At 39.6% G+C, this 25,931-nt stretch overlaps 1 protein-coding gene across 4 annotated transcripts; it reads left to right on the top strand.

Annotated features, from left to right (window-relative positions):
* The first annotated feature begins 668 nt into the window (after positions 1-668).
* On the top strand, positions 669-25,865 carry cd99 (CD99 molecule). 4 transcript variants are annotated; one of them, XM_035393904.1, is made up of 14 exons: positions 669-744; positions 846-972; positions 10,135-10,173; positions 11,224-11,307; positions 13,042-13,074; positions 13,839-13,901; positions 14,022-14,054; positions 15,350-15,412; positions 15,593-15,670; positions 16,421-16,453; positions 16,730-16,753; positions 23,986-24,102; positions 24,262-24,312; positions 24,492-25,865. In XM_035393904.1, the coding sequence occupies exons 2-14, from the start codon at positions 912-914 to the stop codon at positions 24,518-24,520; spliced, it is 708 nt and encodes a 235-aa protein (XP_035249795.1). In that variant the 5' UTR covers positions 669-744; positions 846-911; the 3' UTR covers positions 24,521-25,865. The 4 variants fall into 4 exon arrangements, with proteins under 4 accessions (XP_035249795.1, XP_035249797.1, XP_035249796.1 ...); XM_035393906.1 differs by lacking the exons at positions 669-744; positions 13,042-13,074 and having other exon boundaries at positions 761-972; XM_035393905.1 differs by lacking the exons at positions 669-744; positions 16,421-16,453 and having other exon boundaries at positions 761-972.
* The last annotated feature ends 66 nt before the right edge of the window (positions 25,866-25,931 follow it).

Below are 25,931 nucleotides of genomic sequence, written 5' to 3'. Positions count from 1 at the left end.
CTGTTAATAATGTATTACCATATTAGGACCTGTACTTTATACAACCTTCTTTGCTCACCTTTATCAAGGTGTTGGTAATTTTGGAAGCCACTGTAAGCAGTCTGTCAATACAAATCACAGGCAAGATGTGTTCTATTTATTAAATTGTATTTATGCATAATATAAATATGTGGATCATTTGTAATGAGAATTCCTGGAACCTACCCTGCCTGGTGGAGTGTGAATGTTATATCCAGAAGTCTCAGACATAACAAAACTGGGGCATTTTAAAAAGATCAATTGTGCCTTGCATTCAGAATGTTCCAAAAAACTGTTGCTCTCTGAGGCCCATTGCGGTTCTCGGAAAACTATTATTTCGTCTTTACATTTGAGGAAAACACATAAAGAATTCTGTGTTTTCTCGCGGACTTAACAATGGATGCAGAAATCAGAATTTAACTTATAACTTAATTTATAACTTATAAAAAAACTATGAGTGGTTCAATTCTGCGTATCATCGTTGCAGTTTTACTTTTAAAATTCGTTTATTTCCTCCTTTAACTATTCGTTTTTGAAAATGCATGCACTGTAACAGTTATTGGTTATATTATCACGTCGTGGGCACACCTACAATACCTTTCAACCCTTGTAACCAATAGGTGCTTGTGTCCGACCTGAAAATTGCGTAGCTAAAGTGCGATTCGTTCAACACTGAGTCAATCATAATTTTGGGCGGTGCTGTGGAGTAGGCACAGGCACACCCATGTAAGTATACATTTTCTTTGTTTAAAGAAAAGTTTGCATGAAAGTGTCGACAGCGTGCCTCACTGACAAGGATTTCTAAACACTTTTATCTGTTTTGATAGATATCCAAATCCGTTGGACCAGAAATAATCATCTCCTTAGTGCTTTACTTCTTATAGTCTACCGCAATGATGTCATACTTGTGGATTTTCTTGCTCGCAAGCCTAGCAATTGGACCGAATGCGCAAGGTAAGCTGTTTGATTAGAATCTAATGTCTCATTTTCTTTACTTATATGTAATTGGCATAACTAATTGACCACCAAAATTAAATAATATTTGATATAGTATCTTACAAAATGACGCAATCTAAGTTTGTTGGAATGTTGTCGACCATGTACTTATTTGGAAGAAATTCAGCTAACCATGAAGAAACTGGGAGAAAACACAAATGACACCGGGGTTTCTGGGTGCTACTGCCACCCTATGTTAAACGCCAGTTTTGACCCCGTCTTCTATTTACAGTTGACCCGCTCGTTCTAAATTCCTGGGTTATTTTCATCGCGGCCAACTTTCATGTCACAAATAACCTTCTTGGGAAGCAAGTTATAGAAAGACGAGAAAACAGCATTAACCCCTGCTTTTACTAATATGCTCATTTAAATTAAATTCTTTTGGCAGCATAAAGGGATCTCAATGTTCAATACCAATAAATTGTGGGGGGCTCATAAAATGGAACAGTGGCCAAAGTTCTCATTTAGTTATTTTGAATAACTAGGAGTGATCGTGACACAAAGACCAGGAACATAAAAGGCAACACAAACGCAATTTTAGGATTTCAATCAAAACCATATATTGTGAAAACATTTAAAAATGTTTGCAATTGCTTGTGTAATATGTGCATATGTTTTGAGCGTGTGTAACCTACCGTATGGGCTGACTCGTGTTCCCGTGACCGATAATGATCTTGGGGAGGATTTGGTGGCACGAAAATTGTTTGTAGCGTTTTTGCCCGGATTATTAATTTGACCCGGAGTATGGCTACCTCTCGGATAACGGTAAACTACATCAGCTCTGTGGGTGCATGTTTGTTCCCAATTATGGTGGCAGTGAACGCGTGCAGAGAATAGACTTTACGCTTGTGCAGTCCGCCTCGGTTAAATCTTGTTTTGAGCCTGAAGTAAGGCAACATTTCCAGTGGCCGAAAGTTGACTGGAAAGAATGAGACACGAAAGGCTGGGGGCAATTACAGTTAACTCGTTCCAGGCCCCGGTGCTGGCTCCACCCTTAAGGGGGAACACATCGGAGTTATGCAAGCACTGATGTCTGTGACTCACGCCGGCGTGAGAGTGTGGCTGTGGTCTGGACTCCGGAGCCGCAGAAACTGCTCTGCCTTTTGCCCCGTCGTGTGACTGCGCGTGCCTGTGTTGAGGAGGCTTATTTACATCGATTTGGAATCATACGCAGAATGGCTCCTAGGTGTGCTCCTCTCATGTAGTTGTGTTGACGTAATGCCCACCCTCTTCTCTCTCATTTCCTATAAGCCTACGTTAGAAGACGACACGACAGGATAAGTTACTGCGGGCAAAAGTGGGGGGGTTTAACATCTGCAAAAATCACCACAGACTACCAACAAAACTGCGGGAAGAAGACGCGTCTTCAACAGCGAAATATTTCACATTTAGTTTTGTGTTAGTTTGCACGCTCTGAAGCAATTACTACATTTACAATGGGAGAACAAATTTACTGGGAAAGTACAATTTTAGTCTGAAGGGCATCAGGTTCATAAAGATAAAGTGGGAACAGAGATAGGGGCTTTATGTGTACATAGTGACTCTCGCTTAACCCAAAATTGGTTTGTTTACTCGGGTTCTGTAGTCTGAAAGGGAAACCACTCGTCTAACACTGAGCCATTTCCCACAAACTGGACAGTTTGCAACATGTATAAAACCTGTTCTGTGGCAGAGTTGATAATCAGAGTCTGCAGTGTCTCAGGAAACGCTGAATGAAGAACTAAACCACTACTGTTTCTGTTGAGCAAACCACACATTTTGATATCGGCAGTAGTCGTTTCCGAAAAAAAATAGGTGTTTCTGAGGGGCATACTTTTATTTGAATTAATATCATTTCTGTATTACCATGATGCATGGTGTAATGATTAGAGAAAGCTCAAACCTTTGGTGGGGCCCTGCTGCTGTACACTTGGGAAAGGTATATAGCCTGAATGCAAAATGTAAGCTGTGGCATTCTGAACACAGGTGCTTTCTTAAGGCCGTACACTAAGTGCATTTTCCACGTATCTCACCATTGAAAGAGTGAGAGCCTTACGCGGGAAATTCACTTAAAGTGAATAAAGTAATGCATAATGAAGCAATGCAATGTAATACGAATGGAAATTACTTGAATCAAATCACAATTTAAATGATTTAACCACTTTCACTAGGAGTATTTCCATCTAAGTATGTGTCAGAATAATTACTTTTTGAAAGTAACAAACTATTAAATATGGCACAATCTGTTATAAGGAAATCTTATGTGGTGATTTGCTATAGTCATTGCAACTTTCTATTTTGGGCGTGGGCTCCAAGCAACTGCACGTTTCTACAAGCCTGGCAGCCTACTGTGTCCATATGTCCCAGCTACATTGTGGAAGTAGTTGTCACTAATGTAATCTAAGTTGTGTTTTCTGAGACTCCTGGTTTAATAATAGCTACAGTTCAGTACTGCCACTTGGCTTAATTACATTATTTCAATTTCTTGACATACAAAAGATAATCCATAATGCCTAATTCTTTTAAAAATGAATAGAAAGGATGTGAATTTAAAACTGACCTAAACTACTATGGAGGTTTTAAGGTATTATTAAGGAATATTACCTTTTTTGCTCTCCATTTCAAACGGATGACTAATATGCATTACTAAAAATTAAACTCGTGCTTGCTGAGAAGTGTCTCTCTGGGAAGGCAATGCATAGTCATGAGATGAGACCAAACCTTATGTCCATGAAAACCGATGGGAACAACAGTTATTGTGAGGACATGACAGGTTTGTGAGGATGTTTATCATACTCCTAACTAAACAGGGATCTCTTCACCATAGCAACACACTCCGCTGCTGTCTGATCTTGCCTGCTTAGCTCTGAGGAAGAGTTTATGTGCTAAAAAAGTGTTCCAATGAATATTCATGAAATATAATAATAATAATAATATATATATATATAATAATAATAATATATATATATATATACACACACACATACATACATATTTATTTGAATAGTAATATATCTATCTCTTGCTCAAGGGAAAAGGCATAACAAAATATGCTGCTGACAAATCAGCCACTAAATTTAAAATGCCAAAGGGTGCAACATGCAGGTGACGAGTCGTGTACTTTTCCACTCTAAAATCATACTGTAGACAAGTAGGTGGTCGTTTGCCACATTTGCTTCATAGAGCACGTTGGTGCTTCTTTGCAAACCGATACCATTTCCTGTGGTAAAACAAGGACCACTTCCAGTTCAGCTCATAGCCAACAGATAGCAGTTTAAACCTGAACATATCTGCATAGTAACGTTTGAGGAGAACATAATGTTCTACATTGACTCCCCTTGTCGTGACTGTCTCTCTTTCGGCTTCCTGTAATGGAGTTCCTGGGCTGGGCAGAGTCAACCACAGGCATGCGACCCACTTTCACGTGAATAAATTGCCTTTACAACATGGATGCACGATGAGCCTCCTTTCAAAAAGCTGCCCAAAGATATTAACCATTAGAAGTTTTTATTTATGATGGGCACCACTGAGACATTCATCTGGAACAAAGTCCATTTTTCTGGAATGGCTTTACATGTGAGCAGTTTAAGAAAAAGAAGAAGGAAAAAAAAAATGGCTCAATAATTAACAGTCCATAGGGAACCTTATGGGCTGTTGTTAGTGTACTTACTGTTAGTTTGTGTGAATTCTGTTTTGACAGAATCCAGATACAAGGACCGCATGACTTCTAACCCTACCACAGTACGCATATCTTAAAAAAATATACTGTCACATTGTAAAACAAATCACATTACTTTTAGTTGAAATGAATGTATGTAGCTGGGTTTGCCAAAGACTTTAATTAGAGGGCTTGTAGTTTTCAATGGTGAATTCACTCACAAAAGAAGTGGTCACACATCTTATTCAAAGGGCAAGAGGTGTGACTGAATAGTCATGCGTATCAGTGACCACTGCAAGCGTTAAGAACACATACTGCTGGAATTTTTCATAATAAATAGATACTTGTCTAACTTGGTTTTCTTACTGCTGGCACATGCAAGATATTTGGTGAATGCTGTAGATTATGGACAGGAAGACTATGCCAGAGGCTTAGGCCTTTTTGTGGAAAAAAGTATGGCTTTTGGAGGGCTTTCTTGAAGGGGACAGTGTTAGGGGCCGTTTGGACTGAAAATGTCGAAAACAACCATTCCTGCTGGGACACGTGGAGATGAGAAAAACTGAACAGGTATTTTTGTTTCGAACTGGATAATGCACTCTTTGTTTTTGGTCGCTCAGGAACAGAATCGAAACAATGCTTGTTGGTATACTGACAAACCTATTATCACATGACATAAATTGCTAGCAATTCACAGCTGGTCCAAACCAGGGTGGTTCTTTTTCAGCGACAACATTCATGGTCAGTTTACCTGTCTATACCTTCTATTTTGACCAAATTTATTAAGTTGAATAAATTGAGATGGGTTGTTTATTGTACTTTTGACTCTATTATTTAACAAGACCTTGCTGAGATCTTGAATGTAATTTCCCTGTGATAAAGATCTCAGTGGGGAAAATATGGTTATATAGAGGTAATTTCTTTATTTATTTTTAAATAAAAGAACTACTAAAACTTCCTTTCCTTTTCCTGTTTTGAGCCAGGATCTTCATACTCACTTCATTGTTTCTGCAGCAAAAGCTTAACGACCCTGTAGGTCCACTGTCCCTGGCTTTCTTCACTGTATGAGTTCCCCAACACATACAGTGTAATTTTGCCTGAGAGAAACAGTTTTGTGATGGATAAAAAATGAATTCATGCAGATATCTGTAAAAAATGAATGTCGGTTAAAAAAAAACAGACAAAAAAAAAAACACAAAAACACAAAAAGTGTTGTCAGACTGCCCATAGTCACTCCATGACATACAGGGTTTGTTGAAGATTGTGTCATACATGATTAGACAATGAATCAATAAATAAATATGTTTGCTGGTTGTTTTCACAATGACATGGTCAGCACTGGAGAAGGTGGTGAAGGGAAGTGTGTGTGTGTGTGTGTGTTATATGCTTGAGGTATTTGCTTGAACTTGAGCAGATAAGATGGTTCTGTACACATCTAAATGAATTATGCTGCTTCTATAAGCAGTTGCATCATCAATGAAGACATTTAAGGCAATACGTGTAGTAGCCATTTATGCCCAAACCATAACACCCCCGCCACCCTGTTTCACAGATGAGGGGGTGATTTGGATCTTGGACAGTTCCTTTTGGCCTCCACCCTTTACTCTTACCATCACTCTGATTCAAGTGAATATTGGTCTCATCTGTCTACAACACCTTTTTTAGAACTCTGGTAGGTGCTTCTTAGTAAAGTGTAACCTGGCCATCCTGTTTTTATTGCTAACTAGTGGTTTGCATCTTGTAGTGTCTCCTCTGTAGTTCCGTTCATAACGTGTTCTGCAGACACTAATCACTGACACTTCTACCTCTGCCTCCTGAAGAGTGTTTCTGATCTGTCAAACAGACGTTTGGGGTTTTTTCTTCATTATGGTGAGAATTCTTTGGTCTTCAACTGTAGAGGTCTTACTTGGCCTACCAGGCCCTTTGTGATTACTGTGCTCACCCAGTGCTCTCTCTCTCTTCTTGCTGATGTTCCCAACAGTTGATTTTGGTAAGCCAAAAGTTTGTCCTATGTCTCTGGTTTTTCTCATAATGACTTTGACTTTCATTGGCACAACGCTACTCCTCATTTACAAATGCAAATGACAGACTCAAAAGTCAATAAAAAGCCTAGAATCAAGACTAGATACTGAAAGCTCTCTTATACCAGCACTAAGGAAGCAGTTGAAGACATCTGACTAATCACAAACTCCTTTGTCCCAAATATTATGGTGCCCTGAAATAGGGGGACTGTGTGTGAAGATGCTGTGATTTCTACATGATGAAAACAAAACATATAAAAATACCCTTTAATAAAATCTGAGAATCTGCACTTTACCCACGTGTGAATTGAATGTAAATCTATTATTGTGGAGTACAGAGCAAAATCAAGATAAAACAGGTCTTTGTCCTGAACATTATGGAGCTCACCAAACACACACACACACATACACATATAAGTCTATGTTTTGGAAGACTCCATTCACCAGTTTAGAAATGGATGGGAGTCAGCATTGAAACCAAGATAAAAGTCTACCGCGCCATGGTCCTCATCGTTCTTTATATGCCAGTGAGACATGAACTGTCCATCAGAAGCATGCGAAGAAACTCGATCAGTTCCATCTCAATTGTCTTTGCAAGTTCCTGAAAATCCACTGGCATGACAGAGTGCCTGACACGGAGGTCCTTGAGTGCTCAAACATGCTAAACATCTACACAATGCTAAGGCAAACACAACTCAGAAGGGCAGACCATGACTGTAGAATATCTGATGAGTGCCTAGCCAAGTGCATTTTCTATGGTGAGCCACAGACTGGAGCACAACACCAAGGCGCTCAGAAGAAGTACTTCAAAGACACTCTGTAGGCCTCCCTCAAAAGTGTCCAAATAGACTCCAAATGCTTCATGGGAGTCACTTGCTCAAGATTGTTCAGCCTGGGAAAGTGCTATTTCGAAGGGTGTCAACAGCTACAAAAGCCACCATGCAAAAACAGGACAGGATGAGAAAGAAAACATGTACAGCTTTTTAGTCACCTGAGGACCAACACCCCAGGATAATAAAGACGACGGTCATCTTCAGATATGAGGGACAAATCGCATATACAGTGTGGTTCGGCAGTATTTGGACTGCAGAATGATTTTTGTTTTTTCGGCTGTACTCCAGCACATTGGATTTGCGAAGATATATGAGGTTAAAGTCCAGTCCAGACCTCAAAGCCTTAATTTGAGGGTATTTTACATGCATATCTGCTGATCTACGTAGGAATTACAACCCCTTTTCTACATAATCCCAGCATTTTAAGGGACCAAATGTAATAGGACATATTAATAATCTTAAAGTCGTCGCATTGAGTACTTGGTTGCAAAACCCTTGATTTCAATGACTGCCTGAAATCTGTGACCCATAAACATCACCAGATGCCTCCCTGGTGATGCTCTGCTAGGTCTCTACTGCAGTTGTCTTCAGTTCCTGTTTATTTTGATGGCTTTTTGTCTTCAGTCTTGTCTGGAACAGGAACTAAAGATTGTTAAAAATAGAAGCTATTTGTCCCATTACTGCCCATTACTGCTCCCTCTAAAATGGGGGACCATAAAAAGGGCGGTAATTCTTACATGGAGCAACCAATATGGATGTAAACACCCTCAAAGCTGACAATCCACACTTTAACTTTACATGGATTGTTTTATTTTAAATCCAGTGTGCTGGTGTACAGAGCCAAAACAACAAAAACTGTCACTGTCTCAACACTTTAGCATTTAACTAAATATGGAAATTTAAATGGAAAAATATTTCATGTTTTAGTAATGTAACATATGAATACAAATGCATCCAAAATAAGGAATAGATTTGACCATGAACTGAAAAATAAAACCAATGAAACCCTGCAGTTCACAAGGACCCAGTTACAGAGCTCATATTCCATATGATCAGGGGATACCAGTTTGCCTGGTATTTTTCGGTGTACTCTTTAATACCATAGCCTGAGGGCAGAGGTGTGCTGCGTATTGTTCACAGAGCAGTCTCGGGTTTCTGCTGTGAGTGTGCAGAGCAGAGTAGCTGTTCTGGCAGACAGCACCGAGGCATGAGGATCACTCCACTTTGGGTTTCCTCCATTTTGAACTTCACTGTCTAATGGTGACTATAGGTTTCACTGTAAATGTATGGATAGAGGTTAACATATGGGTGTTTTAAAATGAGATAGAGATTTGCCCTTTTGAGTGCTATAATGAAGTGTAAAACTACAGCATGTCGAGACACAAAGTAGCTGACTGTTCCTGTTTTAATTTAAACTGGCTGACAGTCTTAAATCTGAGATTACAATTTATGCTTTCAAGATTCCCATTTTTGTGAACTACCACCCACACCCCTAGCACCTCTGTACCAACAGTTATTCAAATAGTCTCAGTTTAGAATATTCATTTCTTCAGGTATTACTATGTTCTTGAACCAAATTGTACATGAAGTTGATGTGCTGTAGACTTAAACCATGGCCAGTCAGAGTCTGTAAAATACTGTGTGTATTCTCTGCTGGACACTGTAATAATAGTTTATTACTATTCACTAAATGAGTAGTCCACAATTCCTCCTTTTTGAAAAACAGCAGGAGTTGGAGTTCAATATTTTGGATGAAAAGCTGGGGTGAGCAATTTAAAAAAGGGTGTATACATGGATACATCAGAATGACTTGTGAGGTAGCACAATCAGAAAAATATGTTTGTGATGGTGGCCACGGGAAAATGAATACTCCCGAAGGTGCTGTCACATAAAGGAGCTTGCTTATCAGTAGAAAAAACCTTGCAAATGTTGACGTCATTCAAATCCAGCCACACCTCCTATCATGAGTCATGAAAACTAGTTCCCTATTCAGCATTCAGTTTGACATTACATAATTTTAAAAGGAGGTCCCAGCTGAAAACACAAGGCATTGCCTAGAGGCAATGGGCACAGTGCATGATTTTATACAAAATGTAAAAGTGGCCAATAATTTTGATGCCAAAAATATTTTCACATGCATAAATATCTGCCAACTGGAAGCCCATGGTGAAGGCTATGGTCAGGTACGCAGTGCCCAGCAGGAGTCTGGGACTTGGTCAGGGTTCGGCTCCAGACTGTGAGGTGCTTCACTGCACCTCAGTGGAACCTATAAGACCCTATGGTTCTTTCTAGAAAAGTATCATACTCTTCACTGCAGCTCATTATTTGAGAGTCACAGTCCAGGGGAAACCCAGTCAAACGGATACATGGCAGATTATGAATTTTCTATAATGCTCGCTCAACTACTATTGACTTGCATGTGTGGCTTCATCATTAGTAAATGTCTGTGCATCTGGGTTGTAGAGCAGGAGGGGTGTCTAATTTCATGTTGCTATTTATAAAACTAGCAGTTGTGCTGATGGTTTGGCTGTCATGGGAACTTCTATGCAAAAGTGGATCTGTTCAGTGGCGTGCACTCTTTGAATTTCTGAATGAAATGCAACACTCTAAACGCCATTTATTTTCTGCACAGATTTGGATCTCTCTGATGCTGTAGCTGAAGGAGACGCTGGTAAGTTGAGGCTATGTCCTGCTGGTCTCTCTGCATGTTTGCATGTTTCAGAAAGGTCATTTTCTGCTATACATGTTAATGGTGTGAACAGTTGGACATTAAATGTTAGCTTGTCAGACATGGAATGTAAAGAACGTATACTAAATCTGTATTATTATGTATTTGGTAAGCGGTACAGGAATACCAGGATACTGATTTATGAACACCAGTATTTCTAGGACATTAAATAATTACAGATCCCAGTATATTTCTTCATTTTCATGTTAGGCTTGTTCATTCCTTTTACATAATTTGCTGTGTTCTTTCAGTGTTCTAGTCATTTATAAAATACATTTATCGCCATAATCATGGTACTCTCTGATTGATAAGAGCTCTGCTTGCAAATCATTCAGTACAGTATAACTATGCTTTTTATAATAATAATTTAAAAAAACCTTCTATAACTAGGAGGATCAACTAAGATCTCAGTTAAGTTTTTCAGTGATGACCAGGAGAATCAAAGTGGGGAGGGAATGCTAAGGATTCCCTTATTTAGGGGGTGATTAGGTGGCCGGATATAGACAAACTGTTTTGTGGGAATCTGGCCAGGACTCAAACTTAAAAAAAGAAGCTTTTTTTCATGAAAGATTACATTTCCAGGGGCAGCACAAGCACAACCATAACAGAGTTCTTGTAACACAGTGCAGTGGCCATGTTGGTTAAAATGCTTCAATAATTGATTCCATAATTCTGTTAATGTGTTATATTTTAATAATGTTTATTTGTGTTTATTATATTTATATTTTACAAATGTGCTGGTGTATTTTTGGAAAAATAAAATGACACAATTTGCTCAATTAGCAGCTTTTATTGATTTGTCATTTAAGGTGGTGGGAAATATACAGACTGTCCATGGAATAATATTTACTGGAAGAATCTGCCACTATATATGAGAATGATATACTGTGTCATGTTTCTGTAATTTGCCAGTGCCTGTGATTGTGGGATTCTGTAAACCAGTTGTTGACTGAGCTTCCGTTAATTAATGGATTATGCTTATTTCTTTCTCAGCCCCTGCTGCAACACCGGCAGCAGTTCCTGAGAATCCAGCAGTTCCAGCACCCGAGGAAACCAAGGAACCCACTGGAGCAGCAGGTTTGTTTCAGTAGTTAAATGAAGAAGTGGGGCTTCCCTATCGGATCCTATAGAGTGGCTCAATCACTGAAGTCCGTAAGTGCAGGTTTGGCTCTGACCATGAGCAGAGGCTGGTCTGTTTTACCAGTCAACTGTAAACGGGAGTCTGCAGGACACAATTGGCCTCAGCCTGCCAGGGGTGGGTGGGGTTTCAATCGGCCAGGGTTCCTCGGGTTACCACTAAATTAGTTTGTCCCAGGGACAGGCCCGGAGCCTTCAGGCTACCAGTTGTCAGAGAGATCTTCTCCTCTTCTCCAATAACCCTTCTGAAGTCCCGTGGGACCTTTTAGTGTGAAAAAGAGTCACTGGCATTGAGCATCAGAGTCCATACGTCTTAGCAGATGGCAGTGCTGAATGTAATGTCTGTCCAGTTTATTCCTGGACTGGGGTAAAAATGGACTGGTCTGTACATGAACATGTCTTAGCATGTCATTTTATGTGTAATGTTATACTGCAGAAAGAGTGTACACTCAGATTGTGTATATGTATTTTATATTTTGTAATATTGACTTTATGTTGCAAAACTATACATTATACATTTTTTGGTAAGCATAGACTACAGACCACACCACTGGGATAACTAACATTCCAAATTCCTTTTGGTAACCCATTTCCAAGAGGCATCTCCATTTGGAATGTCCCAGAAACCCTTTGCATCTGTGTTAGAAGGGATTCTTCTGAGATGTTGTGGGAAGATTTTCACCTGTCCTGAACTAAGCTCACAAAACATTTTTTTCCATTATCATGTCCACTTTCATATTTAGAATGTTTGCCAAAAATATAGTTTTGCTATGTGTAAGTATAGAAAGCTGTTGACAGGTCACACAAGTAAACATCATGACAGAGAAGGTGTAAAGTTTGAGCCACAACCTTTTCCTTTCAAGTAGTGAAATATGTATGTTTATATGTATGTTTATTTGTATGTACATATATACACTCCATAGCCAAATGTATATGGACACACCTGACCTCCAGCATCTCATCCAAAATTATGGACATTAATAAGGAGTTAGTCCACCCTTTGCTGCTTAAACAACCAACACTCTTGTAGGAAGGCTTTATGCTAGATGTTGAAGCATTGCTGCAGGTATTTTCTTTCATTTAGCCAGAAGAGCATTAGTGAGGTGGGGCACTGATTGGACGATTAGGCCTGGCTCGCAGTTTTCTTTCCAACTGATCCCAAAGGTGTTGGGTGGGGTTGAGGTCAGGGCTCTGTGCTGGCCAGTCAAGTTCTTCCACACTGTTCTTGACAAAATCATTTCTATATGAACCTTGCTGTGTGCCTGGGGGCATTGTCATGCTGAAACAGGAAATGGCCTTCCTCAAACGGTTGGAGAAGCACAGAATTGTCTAGAATGTAATTGTATGTTGTACCGTTAAGATTTTCCTTCCCTGGAAATAAGGGGCTTACCTTAGTTTACCTTACCTTACTTATTTATCGACATACCAAGTATCTGCATATTTTACTTATTGAATGTTGTACAATCCACATCAAAGTTTTATCTGCAAATTAATCCAGATACATGGACTTTTAAAGGGGGGTAGTTGTGACTTTTTGAGTGATGCCTTATGCTTGGCCATTTGAAAGCCTACTAATGTTCCAAAAGTCATACAGCTGGTAGGCTCTGTGAAGCTTTGACTTACATGCATGCAAGCCTTCTTCATCCACACCCTAATGACCTGCATTGATTTCAGATGACCTAGACCTTGCTGAAGCCGCTAAGCCAGGTATATGCTTATATGCTTTATTATGAATGTGAATAACCTGCATGTATGCGTTAATTCCAGAATAGGTTTCCATGCGATTGACAATAGTTAGAGTAATTGATTACATAAAAATAAGTTAGTCATTTTTATTTATATTGCTATTTTCAAAACCAGGGTTGCAAAGTCCTTCACAATAAAACACCACAATTTTAACACATAACATCACATATGTCATATATAAAAACACACACATAGTTATATACAGATAAATACATACCTGATGTTCTCATTGAAATCTCAAATCTTTGGCAGCCTGCAAAATTGTCAACATTAGTGCAAGTGCAGCACATTACATTTTGTCATTACTTGTGCTTTTGATGCAAACTAGAACTACTTGCCCGGCTCTTATTTCATTTACTTTCAGATTTAGATTAAATATTAGCTATTATAATTTTTTGAATAGTGCCATATTTCACTACAAATAATGTAACTGCACTTAGACAGCCTGCAATTAATTGCCTGTTCCTCACATTGAAATTCTAATAATTCTGAAAAGATTGGTTATTTTTTTTATTATTTTGTTTATTTTTGCTCAGTGTTTATACGGTATATATACTGGGGAACCATATATATATATATATATATAGCGATAAATTGGCCTGTTCTGGATATATTCCTGTCTCTAGCCCAATGCACACTGGGATAAGCTCCAGCCCCCCCCCCCCCCCTTGTTTATATATATAATGAGGTATTGTACAATAATAATACTGTCATTCTTGCTTCAGAACCAACGCCAGAACCCGCAAAACCAACTGAAGCACCAAAGGCACCTGAGGAACCTGCTGGAGGTAAAAGAATTAAGGATGAAAACAGCCAACTGAAATTCCTTTGTCCCCATTTAAATATGAACCATAAGGATCACTGCACTGTGGCATTGTATGTACTGGTGTTGTGATTGTTTTCCCCAGGTGACCTTGATCTTGGCGACGCCGTTGACCCAGGTAATGGCCCACTCTCTCTGGGGGTTCTGAACTTGAGGCTCTGAGCTTTGGGTTGGATCTTATGTTCTTCTGTATTGAATCTATGTGTTAAATCTGTGGATTAACCTGAGTAGCTGAGACACTAACTTGTTCCCCAAGACATTGGCTTTACAACAATGTCAAACATGACTACGCTGTATTATGGAGAACCTAAGCTTTGCATAACGCTGATCCAGGAGGGTAGTTTGCAATGGAGCACTGTCTCTTTAATACACCCTGATGAATCCTTATTGGTACAGTAATGTCTGTTGTCCTTTTGAGGGTCTGATAAGGGGCACTCTTCTGTAAACCACCCTGCAACTGTTTAACGCACTTCAAATTCAAGCCACACCACTATCAATTTCTGTTTCCAGAGGAAATTTCATGAGAAATTATGAAATAACATTTTAAGCATTGATGTTGAAATTAGAGAGCAAGCACTTACACTAACCTCCAAAAAACAATTTATGAACATACGAGCCAGTTTTGGAAATGCAGATTAAGCCTAGCCCTAGACTAAATTCAGGTCAGGTTTTCAATATTTTATTTCCTTAAGAGTAACTGTTCTTTAACTCCCCCCAAACTTCCTTTCTTACTAGTTAAGCAGGACTTTTTGTCTATGTACCTGAGTCATGACACGTTGTGGATTTAAGACTGGATTTTAAGAACTAATTGTTATTTGAAGGAAATAGAAGGTACCGAGAACTATAGTTTAAAAACTCAAGGGAGGACTGTAGCGGTGAGACATGTTCCACATGTTTGAGTGGAGCCCCATTTTCCTACAAGTCTACTATTATTATAGTAGTAGTATTAGTATCTATACGTATCCTTTTTCTTTTTGCCCAGTTTTAAATGTCTAATTGAGCTACCAAGCCTGTCTCATTGTAGCAATGTCCCCTCTTGATTTAGGAGAGCATGTGCGTTCCTCTGAAGCATGTTCTACCAGCCCCTGCTTCTTTTTATTCCCTGTCCACCGCTAGCCATCGCTCTGAAGGAGCACACTTCATTCAGGCAGACTGCAGGGGCTTAGTCTACCAGGGCCAATCTTGTATGATGACATGGGTACAACACAGTTGAAATATAATTTCACTGATTAGGAGTTCCTGTTCTAATTCTAATGCAGTTCTGCTGCCTAGTGGTTGAAACCTCAGGTCTATTCTGAAGTCCTGCTAAATATGCTACAGTTAGCTTATTGCATTAGCATTATTAGCTACCTGGCTACCCACAGTTTACCATTACATCTTCATGGTCTGTGTTGTCACTCCCCCCAAAACCAGAACCAGAACCAAAACCGGTCCCAGATAAACCAGCAGTTGACACACCTACGGATGAAGGAAATGGTGAGATTAAGTAATGCTTGGTACTGTTCAGCCATAGAAGTGATAAATTGTTGTTGTATGAGTTACAGTCTGAAGCTTGTTGCTGTTTTGTTGCTGTTTTCCTGTGACAGCCTTAGCTTTTGCCATGTTTGTTGTGTCGATTACATGTTTTGAAGTTTTTCTGTGCATGTTCCCTGAAAGCCGGCGGTTCCTTTGGGGACTCAGACTTGCTTGATCATGGTAACAACGATAATGACCACAAACCTGATGGTGGCAAAGGTAGGAGTGTGGTGTAGTTTTACTTTATCATTTACTAACATTAAGGCGTTCTCCCCTTCTCTAATAAAGCCAATCACTTGAGCTGCCAGGCAGTAAATGTAACTGCAGTCATTAGCTGGCTGGGATTGTTAAAATTTTATGACTTTTGTTAGCATACGGTACAGCCTAAAGTGTTCATTCATCTTCACACAAAAACACAAGGACAGTGAATTAAGGCCAATTAAATCGATTTTTGGTTTTCATTAATAATTTCTCAGAAAGTTTTTTAAGTGAAATTACAGCAGCTTAAAATTCCAGAGTTAGGAAACTAAGGTTTAAAGGTTTTTTTCTTTTTATTTTGGGGGGTGATATTTGGAAATATGTGGCTACTAGTGTAATTGACATCACAAACAAGACAGTCAATTCCATTTCTACTCAGTGCATATTCCAGAAAAGATCTAACAAATCTGAAAATTTTCCGATATGAAAACTGAAGTTACCATTAATCAATCATGCCTATACAAGATCTAACAGTCTTCAAAGCGAAGCTCCAGTCATTTGCGTTCTGGCTTTTTCAGGGATAACATTTTCAAAACAAACATGCAGAGTTTTCCCCAAAAGAAATCCTGTTGCATTCACCTTTGCAGAGTGTTGGCATGTGAATTTGTGATGGAAAATGCCAGGCATGAGCAAGCATGGTGACTGTGGATGTGAATGTTTTTTTTTTTTTTTTGAGTTAAACTCTTTTGTCTGGCTTGGTTTTGATTCTAGCACGCGCTGCCGACCCTGCACCTGGCGCCAATGGTATTTACTGCACTTGCTTATTTCCGTTTTTTTCTGAATGGCTTTCTGTCATGCCACAAGTTAGCCTGAAATGTTTGGCATGACAAATTTGCACTATGATGTTAATGAATCTCAAGTCCTTTGCAATGGTTTCCAATTTGGAACAGACTCATAATAAATGTTGGAAGTGATGTATACCAGTGTTTCTATGTTAAAATAACCAAATATTCTTTCAGTCTGGGCAAGCCTGCACTGGCTGTTTTGTATTTGTTGCTTTATCTGTGTTTCCGTTTTCAGGGGAAGCGGCAGATGAACCTCAAGGTAATTAATGATTACATTCATTTTTCTGATTATATAACTTCTCTTTGTTGTCTGATTGATGTTTTAGTCTCTTGTCTCTGCAAAGTTCTGGTAACTGCTCAGAGGTCCTTGTTCAACATGATCACATTGTGATGTACCATTGACTTTGACAAATTATTTTAAATAGTTTTCAGTACATACTATGTATGTAAGTGTGTCAGTCACTGGAAGGTCTGAAATGTGTGTATGTATTTTTTCATAAACAATGGTTTATGTTTTTTTGATGGTTGTGAAACTGACCATATGATGTTGAGTAAGAAATGACTCAACTTTTGGCAAAATGATTTTGGCACTCACGATTTCAGGTGGGGTGTAATTGGCCTTGTCCCACTGGGAACAGGGCAGGTTAAAGTCAGCCAGCCATTCCTTGGATTGCTCGTACATGAGTACTGCACAACGGCATGCCGATGACTCATCAGTTAGAGATGGGTCTCTCCAGTCAACTATAAGTCTATTGCAGTACAGTTCCAGTTGTAGAATGTCAAGCAGTCACTGGCTCACAGATTAAAACATTGGTGCCAGTACACACACTTAAGATGCAGTGCTCCGTATGTGTGTGCACCATGGTAAACAATTGCCAATTCCAAATTGGGGTGGACTATTTTTGGAATAGATTAATACATACATTTTGGCACTAAACAAATACATAATAGCACACCCAAAGCACACTGCAGTTGGATTTGTTTAGTTGGTATTTTGCATACATTAGCATTTTTTTCTGTCACCCAGTATCTTCACACTACAACTCTCAACCCCAGGTTGGCATTTCCTTTGTGATTCTTAGAAACTTATTTTTTTTCAGCTGAATTTTTAGAGACACAAAGGGTAGGGGGAAGCTCAAACTCTGTCACCCATAAGCTTTGTGACAGGAAACAAAGTCACCACTCCTATTTTTGGCACATTACAAAGTACAGTATACCAGAGTCTAACTGATCTTTAATCCTTTGGCTACAGCAGTTGTGATCTCACCACCAAATGAGTGAAGGGTAGATAGTGATAGCATGACAAATTTTGAAACATTGATATGACAAATTTTGAAACATATATGAAAGTAGATGTCTTCTTCCTGTGTCACTTAGATTTGTTTGTTTTTACTGGAAAAGCAAAGTTGATGACAAACTTTCAAAGCCCTGTATGGACATATCAGAACTGAAAAATTTAAAAGGAGTAACGCGTTTCCCCGGACGTTATTTCCAACAGCCAACTAAAAACAAACGACTGAAATTGACATTGTTAAAATGATCATTTAGAGGTAAAAAAAACATCAAATTTAACTGCACGATCTGAGAAGTGAGCTTGACTATGCATGAATTCCCTATGTACTTTGGGAGAAACAAGGCCACAGTTGTTTTCAGTGTATAGTGGGCATAGTTTCATGGAGGTGGCCTAACTATATGTTCCTCAAATTCAGGACAATGTATAACTTCTTTTAAGAAGCAGAGGTGCATATTTATGCCATGGTTTCTTCGAAGCAGGCAACTGTTCAACGTTAGTTAAGCATGTACCATATTCTGAAACACGTACTAAAATGAATGCTGCATATGTGCAGTTACTGTGAGAATAATTCCTCAGTCAACTGTACACTAACAATGCAAAATGACTTCATATTTGCTTAAAGAATGCATTTTGTGCTCCAGGATGTGACAGCTGTCTGTTTGAGAGAATGCACTTGTTTCTGCAGAGAGGTGTGCATGCTTCTTTTCATTCCACATCTTTCTTCCCCCTTTGTCTCTATGAGTATCAGAAAACATGTTGTAAGTAAGCACACGTTGTTTGCAGACATAATTGGATGTCATCCTGCACGTGTCTACTAACCGAGATAGCGTGAGAAAGGAGAGGGAGTCGGTTAAAATAACCCGGAGGGGTCAATGAATATACTTGTAGTTTGCATGGGTTTTTCCCTTTTCACAGAGATGTCAGGAACCTACCGTTGCAGACTCTAATTTAGCCCTTGAGTGGGTCAAGTGTACAATTCCTCAGCATGAGTACAACCACAGGGTTTGCAGAAAATGCTTTACATTTTTATGTGAGCAATGATATTTAGGTTAGCATGGCACCACCTCCACAAAAAATATTTTATGCATTTTGAACTGCTGTCATCTGAAAGGATATGCTTGCGTGCATACAAGTTGGCAAATTGTATACATAGCAGAGCTGTCTACAAATCACTTATGAAAAAAAAAAAAAACTTCCTTCCACTATTTTCCTTCCACTTCCACTAACACCAAAACAAATACGGCTGTGCTTGTTTACTGGTTGCAACTTCACAGTAGAAGCATTTCAGAGAAAATACCTGAAAATAACATGGAAGCTTTTTACATTTTTTCTGGATGGTATATTTTAAGTACAAAATGGAAAAACCATAACGAATGCTTAATTTGGTTATAAAATTTAGGACAATGCACATGGTAGTTAGACAAAATAGTTTTTTCTTATGCTCCAAGCTGCATTCCTGTGAAATATTTTGTTAATTTGGAGTTGAATGTAACACTGTCTTGTGTTACCCATTAACTGCAATTTTGAACCAACTGTGTAGAGAGAAAGAGGGTTTCATACCAAGAGTTTCTTTGCTTTTCCTGTTTCAGGTCTGTTGTTACAGTCAGCTCTACCTTCCATGCATTCTTAACATAGCATACCTTTATTGCTCTTTGATGAAAGATCTAACCGCCTGTGTGCTGGTTATTGAGGCCTCATGCCTTCCATCTTGTGCTGAACTTGGTAAATTTTTTTTCTCTTTTGTAACAAGCTTTTTAGTGTGACTTCCTGATTTTTTAGGATGAGATCAAACAGACTAAAAAAAAGGCACAATGTGGTCACATTTACTAGTTCCTTTTTTGAGGGCTGGCTGAGGGGTGTCTAGTGTAGAACATGTAGGCCAGGTTTAATACACGTGCCTTCGGTTCTATACTTCAGAAACCTCAACAAAAGTGATTACTGTAAATGATGATGGCTGTATTCTGCATACTACAGCATCAGGGTTTTGCCAGCATTTTGTCAGCTCAGGCTGTATCACTCTGGAAAAGCCCCCAGGTGGTCATGTGTATGGCTGACCTACAGCTAAAAAGGTTGATGGAAATGTCTTCCCCTTGGGAACATAGGGGAAATGTGGGTTGAACTACCTGCTTAAAGGTGCAATATGCAAGTTTTCTAGAACACTTGTGCTCATATTTGGTTAAATTTCCTTCACATGGGTGCTCAGATGACAGGCAGTGCACGTGCATGTGTTTGGAGGGTGGGGCTTTGGAGGGAGAGCTAAGGGGAGGAGGTGGAATGTTTTTTTCTTTCTCTCGCCTGTTCCTACAAATTTAAGTGCATATATGAACGAGGCGGTCCAGGCTTCAGGGGTTGATTTCACCTACTGCCATGCTCAGGAAAAGTTAGATGCTTGCTCATCCAACTTCGATCTGATTTTTATCATATTTTTCAGCAATAAACTGCAAGAGCCTGTTAATAAACTTTACCAAACTTCAAGTCTCAAAGTAGGCTACATTTAGCGTACTATCAAACTTAAAATCAAAGATAATAGTTCACGGATACAAAATAAGAAAGCAAATAGATATCGGAAGAGACAGAAATGATCAATGCACTTGGACTGAACAATACCCTGCTGATTTGACTAAGCTACAGTGAACGCTTCCGTAGAAAGAAATCCTTTAGGGGAGGGGTGTGGGAGGTTGGTGGAGATCCCAAAACTGGGGAGGGAAAAACAATCTGTACAGACAGTATTGGAAAGGAAGATAAGTTATGTGTAATAATAATTTTTTTAATGAATTTATTTTTTTAAATCTGCTGCTTTTTGCCTAACCTCAATATCATTACTGCTTTTTGCCTAACTAATGAAGTTGCAAGTTAGTCTGGACAGGAGTTGGCTAAATGTCAAAATGTTGGTGTATGTGAAATTTCTTTTAATTTCCTTCTGTCTATACAAGGTTATAAAGCAATGCCAAATTTTTCATTTCTTATTATGAGTAAATAAAGGTATAAACAATGCAGTGCACTACACGTATACACGGGTGTACAAGGGTGTACATTTTAAATGGAGGGCCACTGATTGCCAAAAAAGGTCTATTGAATACGCCTATTTACACCAACCTGGCACTGTCATGGTTTTTTTTTAAATATAAAAGATCTTTATTATGTTTTTGGAAAGACACTAATGTTTTGGGAAGACAGATTCCAATGGGTTGTGCCCTCTCCCCCGCACTCTCTCACTCCCATGCTGGGAGCAGTATTTAGATGCACCACGTCAAAACCCCAACAGTCAGTTATGCTAGACACAAGGGTGTGGCATGGAAGAGACCCACCTGCATTGTGGTGCACCAGTTGCATGCCAGATAGCTTTGTGGCAAGTCTTTACATTATGTCTGTAAGTAGATTTGCCTGATGCCTTTGGATTTATTCCCCAAAATGTACTTTTCCTCCATGAAACCTTTTAAAATCTCTTATCTATCATTGACTCCCATACACTTTTACTCTATGACCTTTTCTAATTTCCAAACCATGTTTGAAAATCCCCCAGTCTTTGTGCCCCGGCCATAAGCCTAGCAAAAGCAATGAACCACATTCATTTTGACATGTAGCCCATAGTTTTGTAATGAATCACATCATCTCAGTGCAGGTGGATCTACAAACAAAGGTGGTGATTCAAACCTGAAAGTTTGCTGCCTGCCCCCAAAAAACAGACTCATGTCTTTGGTGTTCTTTGTTTAATAGTGGAGTCACCAAAGCTATACTAGCCCTCCAGGGACAACGTTACTTGGGGAACATAAACTGTGAGATGAGGGGACGTAGTTCACCACCATGAGGAAGATGTGTCACTAAGTCACACTTATGCAAACCACACTGAGAGTCTGACCAGTGTCTTACCACCTATCAGGCATGGTGATTGCTGTTGCCAATATAGAAATATAAGTATATCTTGTTATCTCTTATGAGCTGTCCATTTGGGGTCGATGGCTTTTGGCAAAACTCATAGCTTCTCTGGCATTTTGCTTTCAATTTGCATGTCACCGGTAAATCAGCGTGACCGTGATAAAAAGAATGAAGCTCATAAAATTGTACTAACAATGCTCAAACATAATATCAACATTTTTACATTTTAACTATAGAGCTCATCTGCTATACATTCAAAAGGGGCTTCTCGTACAGAATTAAAACTTCTTTCTCACCATACGTGCATGTAGGGCATCATCATGAAAGGAGCAAGCCTTATTGTATTGAAGAAGTGTGAAATGAATAAGGTTTCACATTCCAAGCTCTGTACGCTAAGGAATGAAGTGTGGGCTTAAATCTAAGCATTCTTGAAATGAATTTGTGTGCAAGATTCATTCTCTTTGTGTTCAACTGTTACTTGGCCATTTTTCCAGCCATTTACTCCACAATAGTTTGATTAAATACCCCACACTGGACTCCTGAGATATGAGTATTTCACAGCAGTGTACTTTGCAGTCATGGATGGCTTAAAGACGTAAACCCAGCTAGACCCGAAAGCAAAGCTTACTCTCAGTGGTGGTGAAGCGGGGGAAAAGGGGGGCTGGTTCAGACTGCATAAGAGTATTGGCACGAGAGCAGCCGTTGGCATCAATAGCACAGACGCGTTAAGATTGAGTGTCTTGGAGGGTGTCCAGGACAATCTTTGAAGTGTGACAGGCGTTAGCGGGCTTGGAGAAGGGACCAATGGCTGGCCCTGATTAGGAAACTTTTGCCTGCGATGTGTTCATCGCTCTGGGGTATCACCTTTGCATTTTAACCATGGCATGGAGTTGTGTCTCCTGGTGTCACAGTAATGAGAGCTGAATTTACTACAGCTGATGCCATTCGCAGACCGGGGTGCAGAACACCGCCAGTCAGTGCAGAACACGGTCAGCATCTCTGCATCATCGTTCAGCTCAGAAACATCGCTTCCCAAAGTTTTTGCGCTCGTGCAGCCTGCTCATCTGCTGGCTAGTCTTAGCCTGTTTTTTTTTTACAGTGGAAGAGCTCAGGGGGACTCCTAAATGCATGAGAACTCTGCAACGCCCTGAAGGCTAAGAACACTTCATCACAAGCTATTATTCCTACTCCCAGAGGAAATTTGCCACGCATCTCTGAAGAATTTTTTCACACTCAAGCCCAACATTTCACCCTGGGCGGTTTTAATACATATCCTGCTCTGGGGCACAACACAGCCAGGCATTTGCCTGTCCGGTATGACAGGCCCAGCATTGCCCGCATACTCTCATGCTAACTCACTGTCAGGGGCGTTTCCCTGGAATCCATGTTTGTGCTTTTTGTACTGCACTGTTTTGTTTTTTAAAAGCACTTGACCTTGATTAGAACACAGGATGTCCTTCACTGTATTGTCGGTCAAAAAAAAAAAAAAAAGATTTTGAGAAATAACCAATCCCTACACTTTAATCTACAACAGGGGTTTCTTTCACAAGATTTGTCTGTTTTTTTTTTTAAGGCGCAAGTCTTTTTCTTTCATGTAGGGATCATAAAATGAAGTGTTTTCCCTCACTGAAAGCGGCGTTTCCTTGGCTGTGCTTACATGGCCTTTGCCGCTGTAGGGGGCTGTGTGCTACCTGCTGGGCATACAGGGCGGGCTGACCTGCTGGGTCTACATACACCCAACAGGCCTAGAGTTTATGGACACATGCATGTACCTCCACACCTCATTCCAGCACTTGAAAACCTCAAACATGCTGTGGGCGTTGGTGAATAAGTAGTGAGTGTTGTTAACACACATGGCCTGCATAGAGACTATACCTTTTCTTAAATGCACTCTCCACTGTAATAAACATGCTTGTTACTTTCCAGCACTTTCAAAAGTGTGAATGGAAATGATAGCGTTCTTCATGTGTATTTCTAAGCAGAATTTAGTGTGATTTACTAATTTTTTTAAATGTGATTTGTGATTCAAAGACATATAAAGTATCAAATTACCTTCGTTAGAAGTATATTATATTGTAAATATTTTACTTTGGATTTCATAGGTTCTTAAAGGGAATGCTGTGGTTCAATAAAATATGGATGTATAGTGCCACCTTGTGGATGACCCGTTATATTTGCTTTGTTTAAATGAAACGTGAAAACTGCAGGCCCTCATGGAAAATTGTTGGCTGCTGGTGTTGGGGGCTGGGGGCTTTTTTTTAAGGGTAGGAACATTTCCTGAGGAAGCATTGCTTTAACACAGCTTTTCCTTTTCATTGCAGAGGCCGGGGCGGGTCAGATTGCTGGCATTGTGTCCGCGGTGGGGGCAGCCATCGTCGGTGCCGTGGGCAGTTACTTCGCCTACCAGAAGAAGAAGCTGTGTTTCAAAGTTCAGGGGGGTGAGTAGAGTTTTACGGACATGGTTTTCATGTGAAAGATAAGCCCCTTTGTGTCTTCCCGCTGCTGACTGTGGACTTGTATGAGGTACTTCTAGGAGATGTGGCAGTTTAGTCTTGTAAGTGTTCCTAAACGTCCCTCTTCCTCCCCCTCTCCCTCAGGGGATCCTGAGAGTGCCAACAAGGAGAGCGGTACCCAGGCTGATCCGCAAGGTAGGCCCACCTCCAACTTCCTCAAACCTCTACCCATTGTTCTCAGGCAAATCGTTTGCATGCGCTCTACCTGTGTCTGCATAGAATGGGGAAGTGAGTCATCCCTCACAGTGTTTTAATCGACTTGCTTCCAGGGTGCAAATCCTGACTGTTGTTTTCTTGTTTTCCTCTAATTGCAGTGATGAGCAACCTGCTCAAGTCATCCTAACTTTCTCTAGTGGAGTACACTGAAACGATCCGCTCCACGTCCACCCCACCCCACATCTGCAAGTGAAAACTGGCTGCGACTTCAGAGTTGGAGCAGTGTCGATATTAGTCACCGAGGTGGCGGTTATTATCAAACGAAAACGTTTGATGAATTAAATTGAGAATTTTTTTTCGTTTAAAGTTTGCCAAATTGTTTTAACTGTTTTAATGAGCGTTGTGCATTGTGAAAATGTGCCCTGAGTTGTTCAAATTTGGAGTTTTATTCGTCTAGCACATGCACTGTGGTCAAATCTAGAAGAGCTTTTTTTTTTTTTTAATTCCAAAGTGGTTTACAAGCCCTTTTTCACCATTTAAAGTGCCTTACCTGACTTTTAATTTTGGAAAATACTCGTGACATGTTTCGATCAGCATACTTTTTACGTACAGTAGCTCATAAGCCTCACACAGTCTGGTTTATGAGTGATTTACTTCTGCCTGAAGTTTTGAATGTGTTTCCAAATGCATTGAATCTCCTGTTCTGAAGAAATGAATTGAAAGCACCAATGAGAAAGTGAGAGATGAGAGTGCTGAACCTGAATTTAATAAATGAACCAATTAGATCAGTCGTATATGTAAAGCAGAATTCTCAAAGAGAGTCCCAGAAGCCCGGAGAGAAAAGAACAGAGCATTCTGAATGTATGGCTTTTGACATTCTGGACTCAAGGTTTAACTACATCTGCGTTTGAAGGATTAGTTTTATTCAGAGAGCCTCTGGCTCATACATTTTTAGAAAATACATTTTGATGTGGAAGTAGTTGGAGGAAGTGGGATTAGTAATTTTTGTGTTAGTTTATCTTGTTGATTTCTGAATTCTGTGTGTTGCTAATCAATAGATCCATTGGCCTGGGAGGGGGATAGGTAACTTGTAATACTGTCTTTTATTTTCATGTTTTGTTCTGTAAATACTGCTTAGGGATGTGTATAAAAGCATTGGCTCTTGTGTGTACTTGTTTTGTGTGAGGTTGATAAATTCAAAGAGATCTAAGGAAAGTTGAGCTTTAAGAAACCCTATTGTTTTTGGCCATGATTGGAGGAAAAAAACTGAATGTTCACTTTTCTCCTCTTTACTGCAAAAGTCAAAAGAAAGCCTTGTAACCAAATCCAGGCTTAGTGGAAAAGCCACACCTCTGCCTTTGCTTCCTGTTAAAGGCCCTAATTCTTTATTTTCTGTCACCGTTTCTTACCCTACACTTCATTCAGTCCTGTAATTTACTGGCTTGTGGAACTGTGCTTCAGTTTAGTATGTAGTTTTGTATTGTTAAATCTTTGTCAGTTTTGTCCCCAATAAATTTGCCTTTTCAAACAGGCATTTCTCTCTCTTTCAATGAATGAAAAATAAATGACTCATCACCATCCTGTCTACTAATATAACT

This window comes from Anguilla anguilla, chromosome 15 (genome assembly GCF_013347855.1).
Source record: "Anguilla anguilla isolate fAngAng1 chromosome 15, fAngAng1.pri, whole genome shotgun sequence".
In the NCBI taxonomy this organism is placed as follows: domain Eukaryota; kingdom Metazoa; phylum Chordata; class Actinopteri; order Anguilliformes; family Anguillidae; genus Anguilla; species Anguilla anguilla.
Note: the sequence above shows the minus strand (reverse complement) of the source record. Positions and strands in the feature narration are given on the sequence as shown.